Source organism: Phoenix dactylifera, chromosome 1 (genome assembly GCF_009389715.1).
Source record: "Phoenix dactylifera cultivar Barhee BC4 chromosome 1, palm_55x_up_171113_PBpolish2nd_filt_p, whole genome shotgun sequence".
NCBI classification, from domain to species: domain Eukaryota; kingdom Viridiplantae; phylum Streptophyta; class Magnoliopsida; order Arecales; family Arecaceae; genus Phoenix; species Phoenix dactylifera.
Window position 1 is genome coordinate 29,420,576 of NC_052392.1, and position 12,250 is coordinate 29,432,825.

At 41.2% G+C, this 12,250-nt stretch overlaps 1 protein-coding gene across 1 annotated transcript; it reads left to right on the forward strand.

Annotated features, from left to right (window-relative positions):
• The first annotated feature begins 183 nt into the window (after nucleotides 1-183).
• LOC103722421 (protein STRICTOSIDINE SYNTHASE-LIKE 10-like) lies at nucleotides 184-4,218 on the forward strand. Its single transcript, XM_017846500.3, has 3 exons — nucleotides 184-455; nucleotides 547-813; nucleotides 3,566-4,218. The coding sequence occupies exons 1-3, from the start codon at nucleotides 184-186 to the stop codon at nucleotides 4,074-4,076; spliced, it is 1,050 nt and encodes a 349-aa protein (XP_017701989.2). The 3' UTR covers nucleotides 4,077-4,218.
• Nucleotides 4,219-12,250: the final 8,032 nt, after the last annotated feature.

Consider the following 12,250-nt stretch of genomic DNA (forward strand, 5'->3'; position numbering starts at 1 on the left):
GCCACCATCTCCAAACATCGATCCATTCGCACGTTTCTCCGTAGATCCATGGAAATCAACAGTGGATTCGAACATATTAATGGCAACCGCTGTCTCGCCAACCACCCTTCAGAACAACGCTCTCTTCTGCACCTGATCTATATACATATGTCCACCCCTCAGTGGCATCCTCTACGAGTCACCATGGAAGCAAAGCTCTTGAGCACCGATCCCACCACACTGGCCGTCCTCACCCTCTTCGCTCTCCTTGCCTTCACTTCCGGCTTCCAACAAAAAGCCATGGACAAGCTTCTGAACTTCGATAGGCTCGTACTCAGCTCCGCGGTCGGCCCCGAGAGCCTTGCCTTTGATCACTTGGGCGGAGGTCCCTACACTGGGGTCTCTGATGGTCGCATTGTTAAATGGCAGGGCCAAGGCCTTGGTTGGGCTGACTTTGCCGTTCATTCCAAGTATAGGTAACAATGCTAGCTAGCTTCTTTGAAACACATTCAGAGACCAACAAAAGAACGTTTCCAGCTTGAGGTCCATCTTTTCCTTTGTTTTCAGGGAGCGAGTTTGTCATGGCTCTAACGATAGTATGTTGGAGAGCATATGTGGAAGGCCATTGGGTTTGCAGTTTTACAAGGCGACAGGCGATCTCTATGTTGCTGATGCCTACTTTGGGCTCCTAGTCGTCGCGCCGAACGGAGGGGTGGCGACGCAGCTCGCGACGGGCGCCGATGGGCAGCCATTTAACCTCGCTAATGGTTTGGACGTCGACCAGGAAACCGGGGTGGTGTATTTCACAGACAGTAGCACTAGATTCCGCAGGAGGTGCCTGGTTCTGTTACCCTAAAACCTAATACACCTTTAATTTTCTTGCTAAAGGGCTGTTTAGCTAGCTATACTTTCAAGTGAAAAGGAAAAAGAAAAATAAAAAGTTAATTCATGCGAGATAAGCTAGGCGCCTATGGCCTCACGGTAGAGTCGAGGTAATGCATGTAGGAATTTGGAGAGTCCTTGGGGAGTTCGCATTGTAACGTAGAGTTATTATAGAGATGGAGTGCGGTCTGAAATATTTTACTGGGCAATAAAGTCATTAACCAGTTTGTCGGTAAGTCAAACTTGCTTCGACGTGGAAATTAAGAAAAATCCGGGATTTCCTATTTTATCGCGTTCTCTCTGGCATCCATTTTAAACAAGAAACTCCAAAATCAAATCCGAGCGAAATTTCTCTTTCTAACGAAATTCCATCAGTTTTATAATTTAAAAAATATAAAAAAATACTAGTTGAAATATAATATGTAGTACGTAATCAGATAATATACTTTTAGCAAAATAGTCATCCAACATCACAATACATATTTTTAGGTAAATCAATCTATAGTTTTCAAAGTATCGTGTTCACCAAAATATAATATATTATCTAGTAATACATACTTGTCAACTTTCTGATACATGCTATAAGCTTTTTTGATAATGAAAAAAAATAAATTTGGAGAAAAAGAAAGAGATTTGGAGAGAAAAGAAGGTAGGAGAGATGACTTGACAAAAAAGAGAAGGGATGGAAAGAAGCTTGACAAAAGAAGAGAGGATGGGCAGATGGCATCTTTTCACACATGCAATTTTATTGTTTTGTTTATTTTTTTTTAAGTTGTAGGACTAGCGGACTCTAGTAAGAGTAGGAGTCCGTTCTAATTGATTTTTAGGTTTTCTTTTTTAAGATGTACCTAAAGGAAATGTAGCAAAATAAAAAATAGGTATGTACAATGCTCTTTGATGTGCGCACTAGTGAATTTTTGTTTGCACTAGTGAACATAGATCTAAATTTTTTTTGGTAAATGCGTAGTTCTAAAGTCTCGTTTGCATGAAATTTAAAAGTATTTAAATCTAACCTTTTCTTTCCGCTATATTTTCCTACTCTGTTGGAGCTAGTGGCAGAAGATTGACTCATAAACTTAGGGTCACCTATGTGTAATTCTCATAGAGAGGCACACGTAGGAGACAAGTGAAGCATATAGTAGTGTCTTAGGTCTGCATGGGTCTATCTAAGAGGTTGATATATTCAATAGTTTTGAGATTGGAACTGTGGAGCCTGTTAATATCGTAGGGCTCCTTAAAGATCTAATGCCACATTGGCCATGTTCAAGCCACTTCGGCTACAGGTGTGTTGCATGCGCATGAAAGATGTATCTTTTGCATGCAAGAAGGATTCATCTTCTTTTGTGCGAATCTACTGTTGGATCAGTGCAGGATGTGATCCAACAGTTTTTTTTTTTTTGCGCATGAAAGGTGCAACCTGAAACTTGGTGCACGTCAAATGGATGCTAAATGAGATATTTATATGCTATGAATAGATAGGTGGTTCATGAAAGGCTTTATTGCCCGTATTACCCTCAACGACTTAAGGATATATAAAGATTTCTTGCTCATGCACCATTTCACCAATGTGATTTTTTTTTTTTTTTGTTTCAACTTATCATAGTAAAATGCTTGCATAAACATATAAATTTTAATGGAAAAATCTATACTACCAATGCATTGATTTTTTTTAGAGTTATCTGCTTCTTGTTTGGAAAATTTATGCCATTAATGAATAATTTGTCTGTTAAGTGTCTGTCGGAAAGGGAAGCAACAAAAGAAAAAAAAAATTACACATCAATCTTATGCTTTTCTTTGAATATGATTTCCATGTGAAGCTTTTTCTCTTTTTCTTTTTTTTTTGAAAAAATTATGGTTGGGAAGGGCTCTAATCTTGCCAGTTATCCATACCTATCGTAGCCCTAAGATTGGGAGGGGCTCTAATCGTGCCAGGTATCCATACCTTTCATAGCCATTCTAAAACCAAGCAAACCGAGCCGAAGCACATGAAACTAGTGCTTTATTAGCACTGGTCGGAATCAAATCCTGGACCAATCGCCGGTTGTTTCACTGAGAGCCAATGCCATCCGATCAATCTCTCATAGGTAATTTGTGAGAATGTTATATTCAGTCACCAAGGAAACGGTTATGCATCATCATTGCATCATATGCTTATGTTAGCTCATCTGGTGTACAAGTTGGTAGGTCTAGTTCCTAAATGCTATAATGACCAGACTTGATTTTGGAACCAACTTAATTGCTTGATCTGGATCACAGGACCATGCTTGTGCTCCCAAACCTAGACATGATTCACAAACATGCACTAGGTTCGTGCTTGACCTGCAAGCTTGAACCTAGCTTGGAAGTTGGCCTGACTTGAACCCAACTCAAACCTAGCCGAAATTTGCATCTAAGGCATGGCGTACGGTTGTTAAGTTAGATCGATCCTGTCTCGGTCCAAATCTTAGACCTACCAATTGAGTCAGGCCTAGCCAGGCGATCATGGTTGCGTCTGACTCGAACAAACCCTAAATTAACCATACCTTAGAGTAAAAATTAGTGATTGTAAACTTTTGTTACATGCAATTTTGGATTTGAAGCTGGTAGGTCACTAGTCGATCGTCCTAGAGCGAGCATATGAGATGCACACACTAAAAGATGCATGAATAGCTTATGACTTCCTTGTGATGATTTCTTAAGAGATGATGCTTTCTCCTCCTTGTAGGGACTATATATTGGCTGTGATCATGGGAGACGCCACTGGAAGGTTGATGAATTATGATCCCAAAGCCAAGAAGGTGACGGTGCTCATCAGAGGCCTCGCCTTCCCCAACGGATTGGCGATAAGTAATGACACCACCTTCCTTCTCATCGCCGAGACCGGCACTTGTAGGGTTCTCAAGTACTGGCTTCAGGGACCAAGGAACGGAACCTTTGAAGTCTTTGCAGAACTCCCTGGTTACCCTGACAACATTAAGAGGAACCCGGGGGGAGAGTTCTGGGTGGCACTCAACCAGGACAAGGTTCAGTTAAATGGCCAAACAGCCTCAGACTTTGGGAAGACTGGGGAGCCATCAGAGCATCATCCAGTGGCATTGAGGTTGAGCCAAGAGGGAAAGGTGTTAGAGGTGCTGGAGAGAAGGGCAGCGACCTCCGTAAGTGAAGTGGAAGAGAGGAATGGAACTATGTGGTTGGGTTCTGTAGACATGCCTTATGTTGGTGTTTACACTCTTTAGTCCATTAAACTTTGTTTATGGTTGGAAACTGCCACTGAAAGATATATTCCTACATATGTTTCTAGTTTATTAGCAGAAACCCAGAAGCAGGGATTGTATTTGCAAATCAGGTCTTGATTAATATTATTATCTTTGATTTTCTGTTTACATGTAAAACTTAAATTTATGAGAATTTATTCTCTTAAGAAATTTATAAGAATTGAGCAAGTACCTGCTTGAAGAGTAGGGAGAGCTCTCCATGTAGCATCATGAAGCTTATAGTTCTTGATCATATTATTATTATACCAAGTGGTATTGAATGGCACACTCGGCCGAAAATTTCCATTTTCTTACTAATAATATCGTAAATAAGCTGTCAAAATTTATGTCGATGCATTCAAGGGGTGTCATTACAGGGGTTTGGTTTGTTCAATAATAATGGGCAACGTAGAAAGTCGTCAAATATCACATTTTATTATTTTCTCACTTGATAAATTTCTTTTCACTTTTTGTTGGTGCACTTCTATTATTTTCTTACCTTGAAGAGCGACAGTTGAACCATAAGGATCGTATTCAAGAAAAATAGATGCCTGTATACATCTGTGGAAATTAAAAAACGAGACATCGTATCGGTGATCTTGATGGAAGGATTTGTGTTACATCTGTGAACGGCACACTCGGCCCAAAATTTCCATCTTCTTACTCATAATATCGTAAATAAGCTGTCAAAATTTATATCAATGCATCTAAGGGGTGTCATTACAAAGATTTGGTTTGTTCAATAATAATGGGCAATGTAGAAAGTCGTCAAACATCACATTTTATTATTTTCTTACTTGATAATTTTTTTTCTTCACTTTTTGTTGATGCACTTCTATTATTTTTTTACCTTGAAGAGCGACAGTTGAACCGTAAGGAAGGTATTCAAGAAAGATGGATGCCTGTATACATCTGTGGAAATTAAAAAGCAAGACATTGTATCAGTGATCTTGATGGAAGGATTTGTGTTACATCTGTGAACGGCACACTCGACCCAAAATTTCTATCTTCTTACTAATAATATCATAAATACGCTATCAGAATTTATGTCGATGCATCCAAGGGGTGTCATTACAGGGGTTTGGTTTGTTCAATAATAATGGGCAATGTAGAAAGTCGTTAAACATCACATTTTATTATTTTCTTACTTGATAAATTTCTTTTCACTTTTTGTTGGTGCACTTCTATTATTTTCTTACCTTGAAGAGCGGCAGTTGAACCATAAGGAAAGTATTCAAGAAAGATGGATGTCTGTATATATCTATGGAAATTAAAAGCGAGACATCGTATCAATGATCTTAATGGAAGGATTTGTGTTGCATCAAAAGATAATTTTACTAGCCATACCCGTTTGCCTATCTAGTAATTACTTTGGATTTGAATCTTGAATGGTGCTGTAGAGCCAATCACCAGCGCCTCCGCTTTGAGCTGAAGATATGCAACTTCCCAACAGTCTACAACACTTACAGTAACCAACTTAGTTGTTACGAGTTGTTGTAACATCCCTTGACTCAAGGGACTAAAGGATAATCTCTGTAACTAGTTCTTAGCTGTATTCGTGTATATATATATCATGCAATCCTTGAAGTGGTGTGGAAAAACCTTTCAGCAAAACTGCTATTCATACTTCTATATGGTATCAGAGCTTCCATTCTCCACTGAGTTTTCTCTTTCTTCTGACCCATGTCTGTGCCATGGCTGATTCCTCCTCCTCGTCAGTGCATTAGTCTACTTTTTCTTCCACTGAATATTCCCTTGTCGCCATCAATGCCTCAACCCAGGTTACTGCTCGACTTACCCCAGCCAACTTTCCCTCCTGGCATTCCCAGTTTGAGTCTCTTCTTCTTGGGTATGACTTCTATGGTTATGTTGATGGCATGTTGTCTCGTTCAGCCAGTTCTTCCTCCAACCACTGGTTTTGTCAGGATAAACTCATCCTGAATGCTATCCTGGCCTCTATTTCTGATGCTGTGGTACCCCTCATCGCATCATCCAAAAGCTCCTGCGATGCCTGGAGCAAGCTGACCAAGCTCTATGTCAGCCGCTCCCGCACGCGGGTCATGCAACTTAAGGAGGAGCTTACCCTTCTTTAGCATGGTGACCACAGTGTTTTTGTCTACTTACAATTGGTCAAAACCATTGCTGCTGAACTTGCTCTAATCGATTCTCCCTTGTCTGATGATGACATTACTCTTTACGTTCTCAATAGTCTTGGTCCTGAATTCCGAGATATTGCTGCTCCCATTCAAGCTCGGGAGTCCTCTCTATCCTTTGAGGAACTTCATGAGCTGCTTGTCAGCCATGAAGCCTATTTGAAACGGCTTGTGGCATCCTCTCCGGCACTGGTGGCCACTGCTCATTCCACCCAACGCAGGTAGTTTTCTGGTTTGCGTTCCTTCAGGCGACCATTCTACCCCTCTCACACCAATCCAGATCACAAGGGTGACTCAAAACACCGATACTCCAAGCAGCGGTATGCTCCTAAATGCCAGATCTGTGATTGTGTTGGACACATTGCCAAGCATTGCCCCCAGCTACACTCTTCCGAGCCCACTGCAAATTGTGCTTCTGCCTCACATCCAACTGACAAGCGTTGGCTCATTGATTCAGCAGCTTCCCACAACATCAGCACCAAACTTTCTAATCTTCATCCACATTCCTAATACGACGACATTGATGAAGTAGTTTTTGGTGATCGTTCAGGTTTGCCTGTGACTCACGTTGGTTTGTTGACTTTTTCCTTTTTTGCTCGCCTGTTTCATCTCAATGATACTCTCTGTGTTCCTGATCTTCAAAAAACCTCATATCGGTTCATCAGTTCACCAGGCAAAATGATGTTTTCATTGAATTTCATCCCTCTTTTTTTCTTATCAAGGATCGGAGGACGGGAAGCTTCTTCTATAAGGACCGTGTGACAATGGTGTGTACCCCCTTCTAGACTCGTGTGAGCGTCAGCCGTCTCATTTGAAAACTACATTCGTTCATGAGAGGATCTCCTTGGTTGGCTGGCACAGTCGTCTCGGTCATCCTTCTCCCAAATTTGTTTCGCATCTTGTTAGTTCCTTTTCGCTTCCTGTTAACATTTCTATGTCATGTTCCAAACTTTGTAATGCTTGTGCTATCAATAAAGCTCACAATTTGCCTTTTCACTCCCATGGTATGACAAGTAATGCTCCCTTTGAGCTTCTCTACACTGATGTTTGGGGTTCATCTCCCATTGTCAGTTTCACTGGTCACCTGTATTACATTATCTTCATTGACCATTTTACAAAATATGTATGGTTCTTCCCACTCAAACAGAAGTTTGACAACCGAACATTATTTCCCCAATTTCACCGTATGGTTACCACTCGTTTCAACACCAAAATTTATAGCCTTTACTCTGACACTGGTGGAGAGTTAGTTGCCTTGCAATCCTATCTCTCCGAGCATGGCATCAGCCATTACACATCGGCTCCTCACACTCCTCAACAAAATGGTGTTTTCGAACGTCGTCATTGTCATGTTGTTGAAACAGGCCTCACCCTCCTCACTCATGCTTCTCTTCCACGAGAGTTCTGGTTCTATGCCTTCGCCACTGCCACTTATCTCATCAACCGGATGCCCACTCCATTACTAAAATATAAGTCTCCTCTGGAGGCTCTGTTTGGTCTGCCACCTAACTATCTGAAGCTCCGAACCTTTGGTTGCCTTTGCTATCCGTGGCTTCGACCTTACAACACTCACAAGTTACAGCCCAAATCCCTCGAGTGTCCCTTTGTTGGACACTCCACTAATCAGAGTGCTTACCTATGTCTTCATCTTCCCACCAAACGCCTCTATGTCTCCCGTCATGTTCAATTTGATGAATCTGTATTTCCCTGCAAAGAGTCTGTCTTCACCCATCCACTTCAGTTGTCTCCTGTCCGGATGCCTTCTGCTACCGCCTCACCTGTGATTTCTGTGCCATTGGAGGTCTCACCACTGTCGACATGTTCTTCTACTGATGCTTCCTCGTCACCTTCGGCTGCGTCTCTTGCATCATCTTCTTTCACTATGCCATCTTCACTCGCCTCCTCCACTGATCAGTTTGCTGTTGCTCCTGAGGAACAGCCTACGGATCCCCCCCAGCCCGTCAGCATCCCATGATCACTCGCTCCATAAACAACATCTACTGTCCAAAGTGGTTGTTTGTTGCCACCAAATATCTGCTTCCTACACCCATTGAACCAACTTGTGTCAGCCAGGCTCTCAAGGATTTTCACTGGCGTGCTGCAATGTCTGAAGAAATCATAGCTCTTCTCAAGCATGGAACCTAGGATCTTGTTCCTCCTAGTGCTGGGCAGAATATTGTGGAAAACAAATGGGTGTTTCGGGTGAAACGAAATTCAAATGGCTCCATCAATCGGTTCAAAGCTCGCCTAGTTGCCAAAGGGTTTCATCAGCATCCTGGGGTTGACTACTTTGAAACCTTCAGCCCTGTTATCAAATCTGCCATCATTTACCTTATTCTCTCGCTTGCTATTATCAAAGGTTGGTGCCTTCGATAATTGGACGTGAATAATGCCTTTCTTCATGGCGATCTTGTTTGAATCTGTGTTCAAGAAATAGCCTCCTGGGTTTGAGGATCCCTCTAAACCATATTTTGTCTGCAAGTTAAAGAAGGCCTCAAGCACGCGCCCCGCTTCTGGTATCAGTCTCTCCGAGAAGCTCTTCTTAGTTATGGTTTTCATCTCTATTTATTCATCTTTCAAATGGCTTTACATGTTACTGCCTGGTATACATTGATGATATTATTATCACCAACAGTAATTCTTCCATTGTTTCCGACATCATCTCTCAATTGAGTGCCTGGTTCTCTATCAAAGACTTGGGTAATCTTCACTACTTCTTGGGCATCGAGATCATTCCACCACTCAAGGCCTTTTTCTTTCACAGTACAAATATGTGCATGATCTTTTGGCTCAGGCCAACATGGATGGAGCAAAGGCAGTTCAAACTCCTCCTTCCACCAGCAACTCTCTCGTTCTTCATGATGGTTCCCCTCCTGCTGATAGTATAGCATATCGCAAAATCATCGGTGGTCTTCAGTATCTCGGTCTCACCCGGCCAGATATTGTCTTTGCTGTTAATCGCCTCTCCCAGTTCATGCATCGGCCTACTACTACCCACTGGGCTGCTGCTAAGCAATTGCTCCGGTATTTGAAGCATACGATCTTTGATGGGATTCATCTCCAGAAGAATAGTGCTCTGGAACTTCGCACCTATACAGATGCTGACTGGGCTGGGGATCATGACTCCAGGATCTCTATTACAGCTTTCATTACCTTCCTTAGTCAAAATCCCATTTTCTAGACGGCTCGCAAACAACGTGCCGCCTCTCGCTCGTCCACTGAAGCTGAATTTCGAGCATTGGTTGGTGCAACATCGGAAACAATTTGGCTGCACTCTCTTATCTCTGAGCTTGGTCTCGAGCTTCCGCATGCTCCACGACTCTTCTGTGATAATATAGGAGCCCATCACTTTAGTCTTAATCCGGTTCAGCACTCTCACATGAAGCACATTGAGATTGATCTGCTCTTTGTCCGTGATCTAGTGCAGAAAGGTAAAATAAGAATTCATTATATTCATACTATCGATCAGCTCGCCGATCTATTGACAAAACCTCTGGCTTGTCATCATTTTTGGCTGCTCAAATCCAAGATTGACCTTGCTGATGGCACGTCCATTTTGCGGGGGCATGTAGAGCCAGTCACCCAGTCACCAGCACCTCCGCCTTGAGCTGAAGATCTGCAACTTCCTAACAGTCTGCAGCGCTTCCAGTAACCAACTCATTTGTTACGAGTTGTTGTAACATCCCTTGACTCAAGGGACTAAAGGATAATCTCTGTAACTGGTTCTTAGCTGTATTCGTGTATATATATATCATGCAATCCTTGAAGTAGTGTGGGAAAACCTTTCAGCAAAACTGCTGTTCATACTTCTATAGGTGCATCCTTGTATTAGAAGCAGGGTAACTATAATATAGGTAAGGTTCTCTCCCTTCCTCTCAAGAGAAAAAGAAGAGAAGAAAGAAAAATTCCTTTCCCCCCTTTGATTGATTTGGTGACAACTTTACGACATGATCTTGGGATTACACATTCTAGCATAAGAAGCCTCTAAACAACGGTCTATCCCCAAAATTCAGAAATTTGAAGATAGGTTCTCATCCTCGAGATGATCGGCTATCCTATTTAGCATTCAATTCACTTAGCATTTACTAATTTACGGCATAATATTCCTAGTAGCTAAGGTGCTTCCAAAAAAAAAAAATCTTGATGTCATCGGATATTAAAATAGCTTCATCATTTATTTCCACTTGAATTAAAACAAATTTTAATTCCAAAATGTTTCTACACAACCTCTTTAGGATAATCGTTTGACCCTTCTGGAATTTTAGTTTAGTTGAATAAATAAGTTTTCTTTCTTCTTTCCACTCTTTGTTCTTCACTATAATGGTCACTTATATGCATTCTTCTTCTTCTTGTTTTTTTTTTTTGCCTCTTTTTCCTCCTCTCATATTTATCACGCTTTTGGGTGTACAACATGATTATTCACAAGGACAGCTAAATACTTGGGAACTTAGTTTGCCCGTGCACAATTTAAGTACACCACCAACTCCTAAGAAGAGCTTTAAAGACCTGTGCGAATAAAAGAGAATACATACAAACATAGGGCTTGTCCGAAAGAAATAGGTCGATGTACTTCATATCATGTTTAATGATCTTTGCTCATAAAGTATTTTATTTTATTTTTATTTTTTAGGGAACAAAAATTGCTTTATTTAGTTGTGGGAACAAGACACAGCAACCACCCGCCAGCTACATGGCACCCGTTAGCTACAACTAGACGCATTAAACAGTGGACCAACCAAAAGGGTCCTAACAGCAACTTCATAACAAGCACCAAAACTGAATTGGGTACAATTAGTACCCATCGAATGCTCTCTACATATGGAGGATCACTTAAGAGCAGAGTCCTACAGGTCGCCCATATTTATCGAGAGGTAAATGGGGCAGCAGATTGTCAATCACTTTCGAGATATTATCTTGAAGTTTGCTGATTTTGTTTGATGTAGATACTCTAGAGTTGTCTAATTTATTTATTTTAATGAGAATAAAAATACTAAAATTATGATGTCAAGAAAACAACAGATGCGAAGAATGGACATGAAAACTATGGACAAATGGGTCATGATTAACCACGCAACTGAATGACATATTTCCACACAACCTAGCATCGAGCTGATTGTAGATTGGACCATGATTAACCACACAGGTCCGGGTCTGATCGGGTCCAATTTTTTTGTGCTTTTGGGAAAAAATTTGGGCAAATCTAATTTGGTCATATCATAATTATGAGGTGCTGGGTGACCCATGACTTGAAAGACTTTGCAATTGAGCTCCAGTTAGAACAGATGACCCATGACACACTATTTTTTATCTATATGACTGATTGGACGGAACTCGGTGTCTCCCAGCTCCCCTCTCACGAGGACAAAAAAAATTCCAGACCTTCTTCCAAAATCCAATTCCATTACAGAAAACTGGCACATGACCCATATTCAGTTGCAGTGTTCCCTCACTTTCTCCCTTCAAAAGTTAAAAGAAACAAAAACCAAAAAACAGAAGGAAAAAAAAAAAAGGCAGCTACCGAGACACCAGAGGTCTCAACAGTGTAATAGATCGGGAGAGAATCCTGACGGGCCGACGTTCCTTTGGATTCTGTGAACCCATGCTTGTTGCTAACTTGCTATCCTCCAACACTGACCAACAGTATGCCGGATCCAATTTAAGTAGTTGTAGCAATGCTTAACCTATTTAATCTATTTAACTTGATTCAATCTATTATAGATCAGGAATGGTTAACCTGGGTACAGAAATAATTATAAATTTTAAGAAGGTAATCATGCAAATTTAAATTTTAGAAGGACATTTATGCAAAAAATCCTAAAAAAAACTCTATCACTAAACTGGTTGGACTTGGGTTGACATATTTTTGATCTCATTTGTATCTGGCCCGGCCTAAATCTAAGTGGGCTAAGAAGGCCCAACAAGTCCATAACCTCAGTATTCGTCGCTGAATTAGGCCCACTCAGCTATTCCAAATATCTCCTCCGAGACAGATATTAGGTTTTC

Excerpts from the sequence above, each read along its gene's own strand:
- LOC103722421 (XM_017846500.3), top strand. The coding sequence starts at position 184 with ATGGAAGCAAAGCTCTTGAGCACCGATCCCACCACACTGGCCGTCCTC. Across the intron at positions 456-546 it reads GCCGTTCATTCCAAGTATAG|GGAGCGAGTTTGTCATGGCT; the intron begins GTAACAATGCTA and ends CTTTGTTTTCAG. Across the intron at positions 814-3,565 it reads AGCACTAGATTCCGCAGGAG|GGACTATATATTGGCTGTGA; the intron begins GTGCCTGGTTCT and ends TCCTCCTTGTAG.